The sequence below is a fragment of the Anser anser genome, assembly GCF_964211835.1.
Source record: "Anser anser genome assembly, chromosome: 2".
Lineage (NCBI taxonomy): Eukaryota > Metazoa > Chordata > Aves > Anseriformes > Anatidae > Anser > Anser anser.
Genome location: NC_139721.1, coordinates 20266701 through 20287420, shown reverse-complemented (window position 1 = coordinate 20287420; position 20720 = coordinate 20266701). Strand labels below are relative to the sequence as shown.

Sequence of the window (20720 nt, the reverse complement as noted above, 5' to 3'; positions counted from 1 at the left end):
ATTGGAGAGTGAAATAAGTAATTTTTTTTCAAGCCTCAACCATGTATAATGAAATCCCTCTTTTGAAATCCAGTCTTAAGATGGATTTTGAAACATGCTGACATTTAATAAAATCTTAGTTAAATTAAAATATGTTCAGTTCTTTCAAATCTCTATTTAAATCTAAGGTAAAATTCTACACCTGCACAGGAGATGTCTTTAGCAAATAGTTACTATTAACCAATGGCTCTGAAGTGTGTATATAAGAAAGAAGAAATTTTAATTTTGGAGTACATTCCAACTGGTAACCTGGGCGTTATGTATTACAGATCTGTCAGACACTCGCTCTTCAAGAGGCTTTGTAGGACTGGGATGTTTAGGTATCTAGGAGAATCAAAGACCTCTAGCTGCCATTTCAAATTCAGACTCATGCCCTGCTCTTGTGACTGCCATGTGTTGCCGTAGCCCACAGCTAGCAGTTTGCCACACTCGTTCTTTGGCCTCTGTAAAAGGAAAAGAAATAATAGTTTGTCTGAGTCCCACCTATTGACTGGTAGTCTATTAAAGTCTAGCAAACGGATGGTCGCAGAGAATATGAAACTCTTTTTAAACTCCTTCAGGTGCTGGTTGAAGGAAAATAGCAGAATAAGATGAAGCTTATATTGTCAATACCTTTATACTAATTTACTGTCATCAGTACTGCTAACTCTGGAAATGAAGCTTGTGAAGGGAGCCTATTAAGTACTGTAACTCAGCATCAAAAAACAATGACTAACAGTCAACAAGAGAAGGCTCTTGACTGTTTACATGGTTTTACAAAAACAGCTTTGATTTCCAATGTTAAAACTGTCTGCTTTTAATATTACAGCCTGATGGATAATGAAAAAAGACGTGCGAGTATTATTAATACATATTGTTAATAACACTTTGCATATTATGAAGTCCTCAGTTAGGAAAACAATCACTTTTAATTTCAATTTCCATTAACTATTATTTGGCCAATTCTAATAAATGCTGAAAACAGCTGTGGAAGAAAGAACCAGCTAAAGACCTCTGGTTATAAGTTCACTAAGGTTTTATTTCAAATTGTCCTTTTAGATGGTTTTGCCACAGTGTTCCTGATTCTTTTTAAAGGGCCCCTTGAGGATGCCATTGAGGATGAAGAAGAAGAATGCCTGTCTGAAGAAAATGATACTGTCTCAAAAGAAGACTTTCCATTGGAGGAAAGCTTTTCTGCAGAGTTTGAGCCTGAAAATCTGAGCTGCGAAGAAGTGGAATACTTTTGTAATAAAGGTAATCATTGTAGCCCACCTCTTGAGGGACTTCTGGCAGAACTGTGTCCAATTGGCCAAAAAGCTTTTTTTTTTTTTTTTTTGGTTTAAAAACTATAAAAAGACCTATTAATTTGGTACCTTAAAAACAGGAAAATTGTGACTTGTGGAGGTTAGCCTGCTAAATGGTAAATATTTAAATGTGATGGAAGATTTACTTTGCAGGGAGGTGTATCATCTTGCCTTTAATGTTTTCTTCCAAGAATGTTATTTTCTATGTATTTAACTGTAGAGAACAGGTCTCAGAAGTCAATTATTATCAGATCTGAAGCTAGAAATGCAGCATGTCTATTCATTGCTTCTTTGCCTAGGAAACATTGCTAGAAAAACAGATTGTGTCTGTAGATTCTAGGATTAAACTAGAGCTTATTATAGAACTTATTATGCATGGTAGAAAACTAGTGATTTGTGAAAGGATAACTTTTAAAGTTGCAGATGCCTTTTTGATGCATTCGTTACTTGCAATTTATTGAAGATATATATATTTTAGCATAAACCACATCAGCTTATTCCTACCCAATGTTCAGTCTTCAAAATTGTGCTGTTTCAACTGATAGAAAAAGCACACTGTCATATACTGTTATGTGGAACATTGATATAACCTTCTTCCTGCCAAATTTGCACTTGATTGCTTTATTGTTTGTCTTCTGCAGGTAAGGATGCCTATCAAATAACTGGAATTGTTGGGGTGACGTTCTTAGTCCACAACCCCCTCAGGCAGTTGGATATCAATGGTTTCTTTGTCTTCCTGTTCTTTCCCAAATATTGACACGTATTTTCTCATGATAGCTTTGTATGTTCCTTTTTCTTTTCTTTTTCTTTTTCTTTTTTTTTTTTTTTGGTTGTTTGGTTTGGTTTTTAATTATTTTTGGCTGTCTTGGACAAAGTAAAATAAATCTATTTGAAGAATCAAATATGACTGCAAAAGAAGACTATGCACCACTCTCAGTTCATATCAGCTTGATTCAGTTATTTCTCTGTACTGCTTGCTGTATTTCCAGGACCCATAAATGGAAATACTACAGTTCTGGGTGAAATTCAGAAAAGTGCATGACTTATTTTTTGTTCATAGCAGTCAATATTGCAAATTCATGTTGGATTTCTAATATTCTTGACAAGTATTCTTCAAGTATTCTTCCCTTTAATGAACACATCTTTCAGGGAAAATGCTGAATCCATAGTATTTTATTCAACAAGAGTAGGAATTAAGTGGGAATACATTTAAACCTGAGTCTTAATTATCATATGTTTTATTATTTTATTGATATGAGTCAATTTGGATGATAATGAACCATTGAGCCTATCTGACACTGCTAGGTAGTGAGCATCTGTTGATTCTTCAGACTGAATACCTTTTGATTCCCCAGCAGTTCTTTTTTCAAGTGTGTTGTAGTTATAAAAGAATCTTAAACCTATCCACTGCAACTGCTACAGAAGAAAAGTTGAAAAGGAAATTTCTGAGGATGAAGGTGCACATAAAACCCCTAATCTACTTCCAGCTGAGGCAGTGTGACAGAAAGTCCCACTTTGAAGTAAGTTGAGAATATCCCTGGAAAAGGATGGAATGGGAGACTAGAAATGTATTGTTTTTTAATAATGTCTCAGCTTCTGGTGAATGTCCAGCTTAGCCAGTGTCACATATAAGTGTTGTCATTATGAGGCCACATACGTTTTTCTGAGGACAAAACACAAGAATACAAAACTGATCTGGAAAGAAAATAAATTTCTTTTTTGTCCTTTACTCAGTGGAAGGGTTTGTGACTTTATTAAATAGTGAATATTAAATGTGAGACTAATTCTCATGATTTTTGTCATGATCTCATAATCAGTAAAAGCTTTCTTTATAATGCTCCAGTTAAATGCTCCAAATTAAAAGGTGATATGAGAAATCAATTTCTTTCTAAAAATACTTTTTCTTTAACATCATGAATAAAGCTTGAAAACGATGCATGTACCAAATATGTTGGAGAATGGTGAGCAAACCAATGTGTTTTAATTTCGTTTTTGAGGGCTGACTTTCTGATTTTTGTTTTACTGGTTGGACAGTATTGGCAGCCTGTAAAACGCAGATATCTTCAAGTGGGGGATCTCCTCATGATCTGCAAAAATAAGCACAGATCTGTGTTTTCTCATGCTACAGGTTTCATCTTCCTAGAAAATAACAGGATTTGCATGGGAATCATTTATGCTATCTCTGCATTCTCCTCTTGCTAGTGGGGACCATGAAAAGTTCTAGAAAGTGAGGGGAGGTTATTGAATGTTCATCAGTTGTGCGTTCCCATTTTCATCCCCTGGGATGTCTTCCTAGAGGAAAGGTGAACTGAGGAGGATTCCTGCATGAATGCAGAGATGTGGGCAACAAATGGCACCAGTGTTGGGAAGGAGGTGTTTGCAAGGCTCTCCCATGGTATGCTTTTCATAATTCCCCAGCCACCTAAATGTAAGAATCATCTGAGAACAAAGGCTTTTAACTATACAACGTGGCTACTGAAAGTAAAAATTTACTGAGCTAACCATTCATTTAGATGAGTGAAAGTAGAGGACATATGGATTCACAGCATGATAACTTTGGCTTTTTGACTGAAGAGATTTTCCTGTCAAACTATGCCTGATTGTATTATAAGCAGAGAGCAGTCCCTTATTGTCTAAATTACAAACAGCTAACCTTTATAAAGCTATACTTGTCATTCCCACCTTATTAATTTAGGTTTGTGAGATTGATTCAGCAGAATAGTTGCCAGAATTAGAAGGCAAAGGCAAAAGCCTCTGCAAAGTGTGAAGCAAATTAATCACATTGATTGAGCTACATGTCATTTTACAACTTCCCTGTTTTCAAAATTATGACTTTTGGCTATTATTTTTCTCTTCTCCCTTTGCTCATTAATGTCTTTTACAACAAGAAATCTGGAAAATTCCACCTCCACCCCCACCCCCACCCACCACCACTTTTGCAATACCACAAAACCACAATTAACTTTTCCACATGTGAATAATTGTTCCTACATATTCCACACTCACACTCAAGCATGAAGAAGTGACCAGTGTTTAAGTATGTAAATGCTAAAAGCAAAAATGGCCATCAGCAACCTACTATCAGGTATAGCTTTAAGCTTGAAATGATGCGTTTTCAACCTTTGAGATGAAGTTTCCTATCCAAGAATGAATATTTTAGAAGAACCTCAGAACAAATGGTATTTAGAAGTCTGATTTGTTTCTAAGCTTGATAGTGAGATGAGGAGAAAGGGATTTTTTTTTTTTGAAAATAAAAAATAGTCATAGAGTGCTTCCATTAGAAAGCTACAATGTTCTCAGTCTTTGGAGTTGAAACTAAAATATTAGTGGGAAGTTGTCTTGGTGAAGATGAATTGCATTTTGTTTGTTTGGGGCCTTTGAAAGTTGCTGCTTACGCTCAGTTACTGCAGATTTCTGTACTGCAGATAAAGAGGGTATCTCATGATGCCTCCACACAAAGGCCATATCTTCCTGGAACCTCCCCTGCTGAAGAAGTCTTTCTGTGCATTGTTCAGATAGTGGGTATCTGGGGTCAGAATCTGTATCAGATTACGATGAATTTAGATTAAATTCAGATCTAGAAGATTTATTAAATTAGCCCCAGGGTTTGTACTCTACTCAGACAAAGGTGGTCTGGATAAGGAGAAAGCAGCGTGTTTCCTGTGCAAAAGTGATAGACTAGATGATTACCTTTCATAGGTAGAAATTGGAGAATAAGGTGATGTTAACAAAGATGATAGAAGTGAACTGGAGTCTTGATAGGACTAATAAAATCAGGAGGAGGGATACAAGAAGGGAGTACAAACAGCAGAGCAATACAAAAGGAACAAAGTTGGAGTTCATGAGACAAAAGCGAAGTATTAAATCAAGTTCATTCAGACTGTGAAGTAGTTTATCAGTGGCTTTTGAGTCTCAGATTGCTATCAACCTGCTTAGATACCCTCAGCAAAATCAAAAATGTTCTCATCTCTTACTTAGGAAGTTTGCCATCCTCCTATAGATGTAACGCCTCTTCCTCTTTGTATACAGCAAAGACAATAGGAGCCTTGTCCACGTCACAAGGGTGAGAACTGGCTGAACAAATTACAATTCCTTGTGACCTTCTCAGCAGAAGTGAGGGATTAACTTTCAAGGGAAAAGTTATCTTGAGCAGGGAGAGAGATCACTTGAGATTAGTAGATAGTTATGCAGCTGTGTTCAGAGAAGGAAAATGCCAAGAGAAGAAAATGGAGGAAGGACTACAATAGAAAATGCAGGACTGTTTCTGCGAATGGAGGAATGTACATATATGCACATATGATAATTAGAGAAAGAACACGTATCTGTTTCTTGATTTCTTGATTTACAAGGACAATTATGTTGAATTCTTCAGCTTTTTGCTTGTAGCACAGCTATTGTGCTTGTTCCTCTTGTGTAGGCTTCTCATAGTTACAGTAAAGCCAGGTAGCTTTGGCACTCTCTCTCAGAGAAAGGAGGTTCAGTGGCCTTCACAGCAGTGGTGGTAGCTTGGAAAGCCGATGGCTTCTGGTTCCCACTACTAACTGTGCTTCAGTTGGTGACATAGGAAGATTCAAGGAATGCAAAGGATGGGATGACCGTGGATTGTTTCATGATGCATTGCTTATAGGTTCTGTAGCACAGACTGTTACTTATGCCCATAGCAAATCAGTGTTGCTGCATGATTGCAGTTCCTGATACATTGCTTGTCTTTTTTTTTTTTTTTTTTTTTTTGTGGAAGAAGAGAAGATGGTGAGGGGAATCTAATGCCTTCTGAAACTCTCATAGCCAAGTCTTAGCAAACAAAACTCAGAGAATATATAGGCCTCTACATACTGAGCATATGCCTACTGCTGTAATCTTGTATTCTGCTTTGGCTGGAAGGGTTGCGCTCAGAACCTGGACCAAGTTTTCTGCTCATGTACAGTATTTTGTCACTAGGTTGCCAGGCTAGTTTAGGACTGGAATTTTTTACATTAAACCAAGTGACCTGATTGTGCAGCCAGACTTGAGATTCAGGGAAACAGCTGCAGTGTGATTCTTTGTGTAAGAAAAAGCATATGCAAAGCTAAGTTCTGTGCATTAATCTTTCCCTTCATACTTCATGTGCAAAGCTATCATGCTACCGTCTATAAAACCAGGCAAACTCTTACCTTGAGAACGGTTTCTGTGTGTCCCTTTTCCCTCTGGAGTTTGACTTTGTGTGTGTATGCCTGTGTGCCTCTGTGTAAATATTCTTTGCCTCTTTCGTGTTAGTCATGTAATGACTAACAATGGGCTTGCTATTTTTGGTTTCTGGATCAGGAAGTAGATTTATAGCCTTTTTTTTTTTCCCCAGAAAACTTTTTAATCAATAATGGTTCCTTCCTTTTAGTAATGGATTTCATGACAAATTCTACCTCTTTTGCTATAGCAAGTGAAAGTAGGATAAGCATAAGGCAGCTATACCATTATCACTTTGAGCGCAATAAGGAGATCTTTACAGGCAACTTTGTTCTTATTTCTTAACGGGATTAAGAAGCTCAGCTCTTTAAATTCTTGCATATAACACTGACATTTCCAGGGTGTGTTTGGACCAGGGAGTTCAAAGAGAAGGAATAGAAAAGAAAAGCCAATATGACTTTGTTTCTTACCTTGCTGGAGGAGCTGTTTGTGCAAATCGCCTATAAGCTTATTGACCTGAATCTTTGACTCCTTGTTTTCTCTGGATTTGGCTGGAGTGTAGACACTGATAGAGCACTGATAGAGGTGATTGCACAGCCCTCGGCTTTGCTTGGCACCAGACACCCCCCACCCGTGCCTGACATTATCTTTTTCTGGCAATACTTCTGTTCTCTTGTAGCTCATATTCCTTTAAATTTATTTATTTATTTATTTAATTCATTACATTTTATTTATGTAGGCTGTCTGAGGAAATAAAGGACACATTAATTGTTTTTAGTAAGCAGAAACAGGATGTATGTGTGATAATGTATTTTAATCTCCTAGGATAACATGAATCTGCACAACACCTCACAGGGCTACTTCTTCCAAAAATGTAATAGTTACCTCTTACTGACTTTTATGCATGTTTGTGAACCTGTGTTGCATTCTCATGGTCCCCAGAGTGCGGGTTCTTGTTTGTTTGTCTGTATCTCATTCAGCTGAAACAACCCATTTTTTTTAATTTTTTTTAAGATGCTGAATACGCAAGAAGAAAGGTCTCTGATAATAGCCTTCAAAGGTGCTAAGTCATTTAGATTGGATCCTCTTAGGATGAACGGAACCTTTCTTTCTCTTATGAACATCAGCATTTGCCTTGTGCTCTACCACTTGTGCTTTCTCATTTTCTCTAGTTGCTTAAGCTCAGAGGACCACCTCTTTTGCTAGAAGAGGAAGAAGGTATCTGAAAATGTTGGAGTGATTTTTTTCACCATTCACTTGAAAGCATGTAAAGTCATTCAGAATCACAACTACAAGATTGCCTATCATATATTCCTTTCTATTTAGTGCTAACCCATCTGTAAATCTCTAGAGCTGTATTTGCAGCCCAACTGAAATCCATGTCAGTATTAGCATCCATTTCAGTGGGATAAAAAATTGTCCAAAGATAGACAAGCAAACCCTTCTTTTAATCAAGAAATGAAATAATTGGTTATCAAGCAGATGACATCAAACTGTATCTGAAAAAGAAACTAGCAAGCTGTATCTCAGGAAGTAAATACATAGAGCTGAATAGAAAACATTATTTTAGCTGTACAGAATTATATGAGAGAAACACTTCAACAGCTTACTCAATTTAAGCAGTTTATCAAAGCAACTCCAGCCTTTTCAGTCAGCACATTTTGATTTTCTTCAGGACAAAGAAATTGGGAATTCCATCACAGCTATGAGTAAAGGGATTATTTGGTTACAACAAGTAGTGTAATGTCCCCTTTCTGGAAAGTCACAAAACTTGAACTTCAATTGACTTAAATTTGAGCTCAAATTTGACAGAATATGAATTGCAAATTAATAAGGATAATCTTCTTTAAAATATGAAATGCACAAAATGACAGATTTCACTGCATGTTCTTAGTTCATGTGTACTATACCTCTATTACTAATTTTATTTATAATGAAGGTCTATATTGCTTTTTTCTTCTAGTTTGGTGTTCTTGACATAATAATTCTGAATGCTTTTGAAATGTGCTGGGACATCCCCTTAAAAATCATTGTCAGTCCAGGTCTGAAAAGCAGAGTTTCTCACAGGCTATGTGCTATAAATCAGAAGTGGAGATGTCAGCAGTAATTTAAGTCCTGAGGGATCGGAAAAAAAAATGAAGCAGATTCCACATTTATGACATATTTGGATAAACGTTGCTAGGAAAAGTATTATTAGTAGATTCTAGTACATAACAGAAGGGGAAGCATTTATTTATGACTGCTAAGTCTTTTTCTTTAGTTTGACTCACGGAAGGCTAAACTGTTTTTGAAGCCATGTATAATGCTTAAAACATGTGTATGTGGAAATGTGTGTATGTGGAAGAGGTAATGTTTCTACAGCAGGGGAGGAACTGAATTGTTAGTTAAATAAGTCAAAATATGAAGATTCTTCAAACTTACGGTTTGAAAATCACTAGAGTCTCTCTGAAATCATCTCTCTATTTTGCTTCAGGGTGTTTTAGAAGCTCATGGATTGTCAATTTCCATTGAAACAATTTTTGAAATAATTTTGGAAAATTATACTGAGTAACAGTCTTCGTTTGGGGCATCTAAATATCTTCAGAAGTGTGCTTCTGATGTTTTTGTAATCTAGTGCTTAGAGCTACGTAAGTTTGAACCAAAGGTTGGTACTTTAATATGTCAAGTAGTGTTCTTGCAGTTACAATTTTAATAGGCAAGGATTGAGAAGATAGAAAACATTTTTTTCCCTTTAAATCTCTGAAAATTGTTAGGTAACCAAAATAGCTGAATGTCACTCCTTTGTAGTACAGTTGCCACAAGAGTTGCTCCCTAAAAATGAAAATATAAAATTGATTATTAGAAGGTAAGTCTGGAAAAGAATTTGCAGGAACACTTTTACTTTTCTACAGGAAATACATTTGAATGAGTGATCCGTGTCTTCAGAGGACTTCAAAAGGAAGCAAGGTGATGATGAGAACATGTCAAACATTTAGAAAAATAGGAAGACCAAACTAAATCTAGATGAACTTGCCGCACAAGTTCACTTGCACTTATCCCACGAGAAAAGTGCAGTAACTGAAATGGTTAGAAATAATTGATGCTGTTTTTTAACATAATGATTGTTCCAAGATGTCATTTTATTAAAGTGATGATACTAATACAAACCAAAATAATTTCCTTAGCATTCTTTTGGAGAATTAACAGCTTGCACGCATGTAGGCACTCACTGACACATGGATATTCACAGACTTTTCCTAAAAGCTAGGATAAGAGACTGATGTGTACTGGGTAAAAAATTTCAAGAGTGCTTAGCACAACTCAAAATATAAAGTTATTTCAAATGAGATTTATCCCAGGAGAAATTATGATTGTTAATCAGCGTGACAGAAAACAATAAATGTTTGCAAAGAAGCAAAATACTGAGATGATTATATATATATATTATATATAACCTAAAATAAAATTCAGGGAATTAATGTACGTGCAAGTATTGTTTTTTTCCAGCTATGTTAGCAAATCAGTCATCTGAGAGCCAGATTTTGCTCAAATTTACTGTATATATAGAACAAGGAATCTTAGTTGACTTCGGTATGTATTTCTGATATGCATCAGACTAAGTGATAACAGAGTCTCGTGCTGATAGCACCAGATTTCTCTCTCACCGTCTCCCTCCATCTCTCCCTTCATCTCTCCCCCCCCCATACCCGCAAGGCTTGTAGAATAAATCCCTTTGCATGACACCATAGTCTCTGTAGTTGTCTGCCTTGTCCTCACACCTGATGCCAAACATAACAAAGTAGGGAAGCTTCCCTCCCAATTTAATTAATATCTTTTTTTCTCAGAGGTATATTTCCTTACCAAAACCTTATTTGAAGATTTTTTTTCACATTATTTACACATTTTGTACCCAGCATGTTTTATATCTGCTGAAAACTTGCATCACCATCAAAATTAAACACTTCTGCTTGTTAAATATTTACACAGAATCCTTTAAAAAGAACTAATACACATGACCAGCTTCATCCTGTTAGATCTCATTGGTAGTTTTTAAGAATAGCATGTGCTGCCAAAAAGTAAGTTACTTTAAATGAACAAAGTACATTGCATTTGTATTTTAAATTGTATATGCTTTGTTTCAAAGTTACGTAAGTGTTGTTTCTGAAGAGATGTTCCTGCATACTATGTGTTTCAGAGGATTCAAGAGCAAAATTTTCAGTCTGTATAAGCTCTGTGACTGGTCCTAGGTGTTGTGATAAAGCAAATAAAACAAACAGTGAAGGATGATGTTTGTATACTAATTTATAGTTCCTGAAGCTCAGGCATCTATTTTATACAGTGTTGGAATTCTTCTTCTCTAGGATCCGGAATTATTGCCACTGTAGGTTGTGGTAGGAAGAGGAAAGAGCCCCTTCTCCTCTGTCCCCAGGAAAGCCTACCCCTTTGTGAGCGGTTGCACTGGCATACATAAGGTCACTGAATGTTGACCCGAATGTTCACTCTACAGTGAGTGAATCCCAAGCATCTGTATCAAGCCTGATTTTTCTTTTAGCAGTGCAAAATGCTGCAGGCTTCATAACAATTTATTTCTGAATTGATTTATTATAATTGAGAAGTGATTTTTCACTCCAAACAGCTGTATTAGGATGTTAACAATTTAAGTTTACATTTATGCTGCCAGGAAGAATGAGCACAAACTGAATTTCAAACTTTTAATGTTCTCTCACTCTAATACAAGCTGCAGTGCGCTGTTTGTAACTGGTACAGTCCTTCACCCAAAGCTATTTTGTCTGACGATAAAACCATGAGTGTATGAAGCTTGCACATTTTTCATCTCTTTTATGACCTTATCTTCCACAAGCGGCTTCTGTGAAGGTATCCTAACTATAGGAAGCACCTGGCAAACATATATGATACCAATGCTGTGATAAGCAGTTGTGAACAAGAAAGTAGATCTGTCAGTTCTGAACTGTTCATTGTTAAAAATACTTAGTTGATTTAGCTGATTGCAAAATACATTATGGAGTGACTAACAGCTGCTGTAACATACCCAGTCAAGAAAGTTCAATAGTTATATTGTATGAGAATTTTTGTATGAGCCTAATATTGATAGGAAACACATGGATTAGAACAGCAGGGTTGAGAAGAACTGCTAACCCATGTGATTCTTTAAAATACTGCAATAACGTGTTATACAAGTTGATTAAGTACAAATTGGGAAGTATTTAATTTTTTAAAAAGATTAAAGTGAAATTACGTGTATATTCAAGTCTCTCTTTTACTATTTGGCAGTATTGTCAGAGATGTCTGAGTTCTCTCTTGTATGTTTCTGGTTATATGTCTCTTTTACAGTGTTCAGACTCCCTGACCAACTGTACCACATTGAATTAGAGTGGTTTAGCTTGTTTACTTGTCTCCCTTGAATAAACACTAGGATAAAAACAACATAAAAGCCTCTTCAAACTGTTTCTGAAGAGCAACAAAAACAGTTAATTCTGGCAAGAAATAGTAGGTCAAGATGAAAATTCTATTCATATTACAGTACTGAAGTTGTTTGCATATGGAATTCATTTTATTTTTCCAAGTTAAGTACTATTTTGTGTATTCAGCACCTAACTGTATGGCAGAGATTTGTTTTACCTAACTTCAGCTGGCTAAAGATAGGTTCCTAGTGTGTTTCAGAGGATGATTCATTTCTGCTATCACCAAGAGTGGTCTGTTGTCTCAGACATCCTAGAATGGAATGAATCACAGTGGAGGTTTCTCTCTTCCCTGTCTATAGGAGTGCCTACATAATTCGTCTGGACTAGCTTAATTTTCAGATATCTACTGATATCTGAGATGAATTCTGCCAAGTTGCTAAGAGTCCAGAAGGCTTAATTGACACTCGACTAAACATACTATATGTTATTACAGATTCTTGCTTTTATGAGTGTTTTTGTAACCACAATAATGTTCTTTTAAGGACGATGTTTGCTTACTGATCTTAGTCACCATAAGGAGAAACTACAGTAGAAGCGATATTTATCATTGATGATACTTCTGTAACACTATTTGTTGTTCATGGTAAAAAATTATTTCTCCTTTAACTTAAAAATAAAATGTAACTGAGCAGCAAAGCGAATAAATAAGCATGAAAAAAAAGACCTGGTGGAATTTGAAATGAATCAACAGGTTAGCAAAAAAGTAGGTGGTATATATAAAGCACTTGTTTTGGTGTGGAAGAAAGAAAGAAAGAAAATAATGTGTCCTGGGTCCAATTAAATGTCTTCACCTGTAAAATAGAGAAAAATGTAATCAGTTTTAAAATAAATATTAAATAAATAGTCTTATTGAGACTGAAACATAGTCTGTGAATGAACAAAAAGAGTAAACAATGGAAAGAAAGGAAATTCTGTAAGTAAATAAACTCCTTTCTGCTGAACAAATGTTAGTTGCTAAAGTAACATTAAGGGGACAGGAGAAAAAAAGCTTGAGAGATGTATTTTGTTATTAACTCTTGAGCTAAGCCTCCTTTTGGCTTTTTAAAGTTGCAGTCTGTGTAGCAGCAAATGGATTGACTTGGCCATTTTCATCTGACCTTGATACTCATCTGAGCCTAGGTTAGAATTGCTTCACAGTAATACCCAGACAATTGGTTTCACAAGCAGATTGCTTCAGTATGGAGGGAGAGTAGTATGGGGATACAATAGTTGGTGTTGGGATATTTCAGGTGTGTAACATGTGGCCTTGGTAGATGCTGAATAGAAGAAAATATTGATGTAAATAATGAAAAATAGTTTTAGATACAAAACAAAGTTTTCTTTATTGTACATTCTCCGTATTTTGTTCTATTTGCACAGGACATGTATTAATTCATGAAAACTTGGTTATGGAAAACATATAACAACATGCTTCATGAGACAGTGAAAAAACAAGTTAATGAAAAGTTAAGCCATCTGCTAACATAAATTTTCAGATCTTTTCTCATCTCCCAAATACTTAATTACTGTGTTCTGTAGGTTGTATACCTAAGCTGTAACTCTGTCCTTCTTTTGCCCTTCAGCCCAATCTTTTCACATAAGTTTCTCCCCCTCCTCTTTCAATTCTAATAGTTTTGTTTGTTTGATGTTCTGGTTGGTTGCATTGATTGAAAGAATGCTCAAATTTGCATGCTAACGCCAGGTTTGCATATATTATAACCTGGAAAAACTTTCTATATTTCGGAGCTAAAATTTTCCATGCTTGGGCTTTATCTAAAATAATTGTTGTTATTTCTGTCTTGTTGTTGTTATTGTTGCTCTTATTTAGTCCATAGACATCTATTGTTTACAGTGGAAGAAAATAATTTCCTTTAGTATAAAAATTCCATGAAAAGAACATTTGAAGAGCTGTATATGGTGATTATACAGCTTGAGTTAGAAACTCATTATCAGAATAGTCCTAGCTGTGAAGTGTTTTCTAGCATTTTGGAAAGAACTGGAGTTGTTGATCTTGCCAGGTTTGTGTCTTGGTAAATTGTCCTTTGTGTCCCTTCAATAACAGGCAATTTGTTGCAGCTGTAGGTAGCTATGAAGGTAGAAATAAGAAGGTAAAAATATCTGATACATTCTTTAGTCCACAAAATTACAAAGAAAAAAAAAAGGCAGAGCTCTTTTGGTTACTACAAGCTAACTGCACAAATGCTAGTTCAAAATAGGGTAGTTGGTAAAACCAAATAATCAATAAGACTACTTGATAGCTTTTTCTGCATTACTCCTTATGAATGTCTTCTGAAAGGTAACTTCAGATTGAACTTCAGCACATGAGCCTTGGTAAAAGTATACAGCGTGTTTAATAAAAAATTTTACTAGATATTTTTGATTTATTTTAGCTTTAAATGAAAATGAATACACTGAACTATATTGTTAGTACTTAAGAATTCATTTTCATTATCCTAGTCTGGAGTGAATATAGTGTTGTGTTTGTGTGAGAAGTAGTTTACCAGTTCCTTATACGTAGGATTTGAAAAATTGTTTGCAAGAAAGAATATGTTAATATAAGATGTTGCATGTGCTCATGAAGTTAATACTTTATAGTGTTTGTATATGATCATGTACTTGAAAACTCTGGGTCGCAATCTTATCTGGTATAAATATAGCTCCAATGATAATGTATGGGGATCTGGCATGGTTTGTTGTAATCACATTTCTCTACCTATGTTGCTAATAAAAGCTTTTGTTATCATAAGTGGGGAAAAAAATGCAAGTTACTACTTAATTGCTCTGTTTTTTTCTCCTTGCTTTACTGTTGTCAAATCAACAAACAGTCTGATTTCCAAATTCAGAAATATACAGCACTTTTTTTAATGATGCCACTTTTCTGTGGAACTCAGTTTTTTTTTAAAGTTTGCTTCTAGATTGTTATAAAATGTAAACTGCAAATCAGTCCTGTTTAACCGATGTAGTTAGTTGAGCAGCTTCAATTTCTCCCATTCTTCAAAATCTCTTCCTATTCAAGGGTTTTTGGATTAATTAGTAGTTAAAAATAAATAAATAAATAATTCTATAAATGCACCAAATTACTGGCTGGGATAAGCAGCCTGACAGATCATTTAGCACATTACTGTGGCGATACTATTTTGTGTTAATATCTGAACCCCTCGCCTTCAGTTTGTATGTTTGTAGTGGTTATTTCAAAGTATTTTTGCATAGAGCTTAACTAGTAACTTTCTTTAACCAAAATAATTTCACTTTCAACCAATAATTCTCCAAATAATGATTAAGTGGCCACCTCTAAAAATTTACCTGATTGTAATGTTCAGTATGTCCTATGTGCTATCTTGAAAAGGTAGTTTCTGAAGGCAGACAGATATTCTCAGATTGGTGGTGAAAATTCTCAAATTCACTGCAAATGCTATTTTTTTTTAGATTAAGCTTGATGGGGAGAAAGCTGTCATAGGGTAGCTGGCTTGAAACCTTTAAGTAGAAATTCCTTAAATGCCTAAATACCATAGATTAGGTCTCCCACTAGTTGCCAGTAAAGCCAGCATAGTTAGTAGACCATGTATTTGTACAGTGTCATTAATCTGCAAAGCATAAGCAACAGTTAGGTGTCAATTCAAGAAAACATTTAAGTGAAAGAATATTTTCCTTAATCACCCCTCTAGCTGGGGAGTAATGAGCTCATTTATTTCTCTCATTTATGCATATAAACTTAATGACTTTGTATGTAAGTTTACAGAATAGGTCCTAGTTGTGATTCTTTGTTTTTTTTTTTTTTTAAGCCTACGGAGTATACACTGATTACCAAGACTTGTCTCTCCACAGAACTGGAAGGATTGGAGCTTGTTTTTGTCACTGGGAACTCACAGACGTTTACATGTGTAATAATACATTTTTTTTCCATTTTCTCTGTGTTTATCAATATGCATATATTTTCACTTACATATAAGCGGTTGTTTGGACATTGCAGGAGAACTGCCTAAAAGTCATTATTGAAATATCTCAAAAAGGTACTTCTTGGATTGTTTTTTTCAGGCAATGAAGAAGGAATCCAGGAGGCAGCAGAATCTGAGGGTGATGCAAGGTCAGAAAAACCAGGGCAGCTTGCTGTGGAGGCAGAAGATTGGGATGGGCCAGGTAGGAAAAAACAACTGAACGCCATGAGAAATCTCTTAAACTAGAGATTTCCTTTATTACTGTTGTTGTTATTATTATTATTATTATTATTTTATTGGCTATGTTCTGCCTTGTATTGTTTTTTAATGAACTGTTTCTTTAACTATCCTTTGGTGTTCAAGATATTAATGAATAGGGACTAAGAGAGAGATCTTGAGTAAGAAACGGTTTTGGCTATACCATTGTGTAAATTGTTTCACATGGAATGTCTTACACATCTTCCTGATATAAAGGAAAGTGTTCTTGATGCTTAAAATTTTAGGATTAAAATTTGTCAGTAAACTCCCAGTTCCATGGCTGTATTAAGATAGAAGTTTTTCTGCTATATTTTCTGAGGCCAGACCAACCAAACACCATTGTACCCCCACAAGCTTTGTGCCTATATTTAGCAGCATGTTGAGATTAATAAATAGGTGTGGAAACTACTGACATTTTCAAGAACTTTGATTACCAGTTTTAACTTGATAGACATCATTTAGCACACCTGGTCATTGATTCTGGTTGGAAGAGAAACTTAGATTGTAGTCAATACGCTGTTAGAAGTTCACAGGAAAACATTAACTCATGTTAATATTTTTCTATTATGCACTTCTAAGGAGGCACAAGCACAGTATTGCTAAGGTATAAAAAGTGATGGTAGCATGGGAATACTTTCCAAATATCTGTTCAATATAAATATGTAAAACCGCTGTTGTATCATAAAAGTACCTAAGACAAAGGGGTCAGTTGTATTTTTGAATGAGGTGATTTTGCAGTTAAGTTCATCAGTGTTTTCATGGGTATGGACTCGAGGTAGGGCCTTAAAAATCCATTATATTTAATATATTTTAATCGTGCTGTTGGAAAATGTGCATCTGAAGCTAGACATACACTTAGAATAGCTGTATCTCTAATAGACGTTTTCCCTAAAAAGGATGAACATGTCAGAAAAGAGTTTCAGAAGTGTTCTATCAATAATTTATAATTCAATAATAATATTTAATTAGAAAAAAAATCGTATATTTCAATCACATTTTCATCCTTGCTTGATTTTGCAAATTACTGTGTGCTCTTCATGAGGAAAAGAATAACGCTAATGGTAATTTTCTGAAACCAGCACCTGGAAAATATAATGCAAACGAAAATGAAGACATAGTAAATCTGATTATTATGATGTCATTTAAAATGTTCTTAATGATAATATACAAGTAAGTTGATACTTTATATAAAGCACTATGGTGTTATATGAAAACAAGATCTTGTAATAAAATACACTACAGTACATTTGAAGTAATACAAAAGACATCCGTGGATGGACCAGAATAACCTTTTCCAGCTTCACTGCAGATTTAAAGGCTGTCACTGATTAACATATGACTTGAAAAAAAACCATTATAAATAAATTCTATCTTAAATAGATACATTTTTGTTCATTGTTTAGTGTATAATATAGTATTCGACATAGTTGAAAATGTGTTTGTGTTGGCTGTTGTCTTTTTTTATGAGCTATCTTATAGAAATGTTAAAGATACATTTTTATGACTTTTTTTTTGGAAAAAATGTTCAGTTAAACAGCAAGATATCAAACAGTAAGATGTGTAATACATATTCTGATAATACATATTTATTGTTTGCTTTGACATGGGTTATGGTTTAACTTCAGCAAATGGTTGGCCAATGACATGAAATGAAGAGCTTTGTTTAATTTAAGTACAGATTTTTTAAAGGGAATAATATGTATGAAGGTTGGAAAGGAATGGATATGGACTCCATGACATGCTCTCCATCATGCATGCTTTCTGAAATGAATTTGGTTATTTATTGATACGGAGAAAAAAAAGAAGAAAAAAAAATCAACAGAAATTAATTTCAGCCATGCAGTACAAGAAAAATGATAACTTCTTTCAGATCTTTGAAAAAAAAACACAAACCCAAAGCATGAAATATTTTGCTTATTTAGGGGTTTGTGGTAGCACTGCAGAAAAAAAGAGCCATTAAAAACTTAGGTTTACTTAACTTTACCAGCTCACAGTATAGATGCTACCTTTATGAGTAGCTTGTCATAGTTTGTTATGGAATCTACATCTGGTCTTTCTACTGAGATAGAGCTCTCTCAGAAACCAAGGAAACGTGTTCTTCATGATGCAAGTTGGTAGACGGATAGTCTGAACTGTGACAATTTGACAACTCAAGGAAAATTCTTTATAAATTTAGAGCTCTTCCTCCCTCCCTCCCTCCCTCCCTTCCTCCCTTCCTCCCTTCCTTCCCTCCCTCCCTCCCTCCTTCCTTCTTTCGTCACTTTGTTACCTGAATATATATATATTTTAAGTTATCTGTAGTTTTCATTGGTTTTGTCCTATTTTTTTTGCAGTTCTTTTTAATGAGAAGACAACTGAAATAATGGAAACTGAGGTCAATAGACTGTGTATAGACACACAGTAAAGGACCTGTTTCTTTTTCCTTTATGGCCAACAGCAAAAGTAAAAAAAAAATAACAATGAAAAAAAAATAGAGTCTGCAAAGCAAGACTGGGCTTAAACAAATTTTATATGAAAAGATTTCTTTCTTTAAAAGTGGAAGTAGAGATCATTTTACAGCCTTAAATATACTGTTTGTTATCAGATGGATGCCTTGATATGTGTAGATGCACACAGTATATGCATATAGTAATATGCATGTATTATACATATCATAATCCTTTGTATTATTGGTAGGTTATCAGTGCACATGAAGCTAGTGATCAGTGTTTTAACAGATAATGAACAAAAAGAGTATCTCCTACATGTCTTCTACAGACTATCAATCACACAAGAATAGGATCATCCCCTTTTTTACTGCATATCTATTCTATGTAAGCCTGCCTAACTTGGGGAACTGTGAATGAAATATCCTAGAGGTTCCATGCTTCCATACCAGAACTCTTCTTAATTCACATTCAGTATACTATCAATTATTTCATCCTTATTCCCTATATAAGCTATTACTTTCACACCCATATAGGAGCACAGCTTTCTTGCAGAACATGTTGAATTTGTGAGTTGGATAGTCTTGAAAGTCAGTGTCAGAAGTTCTTTTGATATGTATCTGAAATTATCCTGGAAAGTGAGATAATGTGATTTGTCCACATAACCAAAATGAAAAAAAAAAAAAAAAGGCAATGGAAAAGAAGACTTACAACTCTTTTTGTCATTTTATGGTTATTTTTTATGTACTGTTTACATTCATCTACACATTAAGTGAAAGTTTCCCATGTGTAAAATTCTGCCTCCAGTAAATCAACAGAATTTCTACTATTGATAATAGTAGAGCAGGATGAAGTCACAACTCATGTGAAATCTCAGGAGACTCATCATGACTCATATACATATATCAAAGAACTATAGAAAAAAAACATACACGATGGTTAAATATAACAGTGTAGTTTCTTTTTATTACCATTGCAAGTTGGTGTTTTTCTTAAAATATATGAGAAAGGGTAAGAAAAATAGTAAACACAAAATTAAATAGTGCTTTAAAGTAATGATATGCTGTGTGTGACACTGCTATGAATTTTTAATAAAAGATGCACTGAAACAGTCTTTCATGTGAATTCTGAAGTATTGCTTTAGCAGGATGTGGATCAGAAAGATCCCTGTGAACATTTCACATGCCAGGTTCACATTTTTACCTGTTACAAAAGGTAGTTTGAAAAGCTTTTCTGAATAGATTTCCTGTAACCATTCATAAGAATTGCTGTAAATATGTATTGATTGTTGGGCTAAATCTGCATTATTTAGTAATACTCTAAGCAGTTTGGGTTACAAAGCAAGAGTGTATAATATGGATTGGAATGTGGTAGACCACTGCAGGATGGAAACAGATATTAATGATAGTCTTTTTTTTTTTTTTTTTTTTCTTTTCTTTTCTTTTTAAACCAGCCCTAAGAAGGACTTGGAGATTACTGTCCTGATTTCGTTTCTTTTTTGATTGGGGGATGTGGTAGATATAAGATCTTGGAAATGCTATTTGATGTAAATTAACAAAAATCCATGAAACATAGTTAACCATAGATATAGTCTGACAGTAAGAAGAATATTGTGAAGAAGCAGAGGAAATCATAGAATGACTGTGTGTTACTCTGACAGTGAATCGGTATTATCTCTGCTATCAGATAATGCAGTTATCATTAATTTTCACATTTGCATTTCAATCTTTGGAAGGAAATGACTCTTGCCGGATGAAGATAAGAGCTCTGTACCACTATAATGAACCATCATTTTATCCCGATGCTTTGTATCCATATGAAAATGAGGCTGGGTGGTGGTGTGGTATGTGAGGAAGGGGTGGGGGGGGGTCACAGAAACATTATAACAAAGTGTCAAAATCACTACAGACTTTTGGAGCCCTTTATGAAACAAGAGGCAGTCTAAATAAATCTTCTGTAGTGAAGTGGGTATTGGATTAAAAGAAGAGAGCCCAGCTCCTATACCGGGGTGTTGGGAGGGGGGGTAGAGGAGCGGGGGAGGATTTCTGTGGACCTTGATCTGGTTCTGTCGCTAGTTCGGAACTAAGAGGGGGCCATGCAGAAAGTAGGGGGGTAATAGTCATCAACTTAACCCATGGACTGCAGGTCTTATTTTGACACTTGAATACTGTTGAGGTT

At 35.0% G+C, this 20720-nt stretch overlaps 1 protein-coding gene across 4 annotated transcripts in view; it reads left to right on the top strand.

Moving 5' to 3' along the window:
- Positions 1-20720, top strand: part of ZFPM2 (zinc finger protein, FOG family member 2) — a 312841-nt gene that overhangs the window by 68426 nt on the left and 223695 nt on the right. The window contains exons 2-4 of one of the 4 annotated variants that reach the window (XM_083822269.1): positions 1114-1272; positions 15706-15804; positions 15959-16060. In XM_083822269.1, the coding sequence (XP_083678395.1) occupies positions 1114-1272; positions 15706-15804; positions 15959-16060 (360 nt within the window). Of the gene's footprint in view, positions 1-1113; positions 1273-1294; positions 14220-15705; positions 15805-15958; positions 16061-20720 lie in introns of those variants that run through there. The other 3 variants (XM_083822270.1, XM_083822272.1, XM_083822271.1) reach the window with 3 other exon arrangements.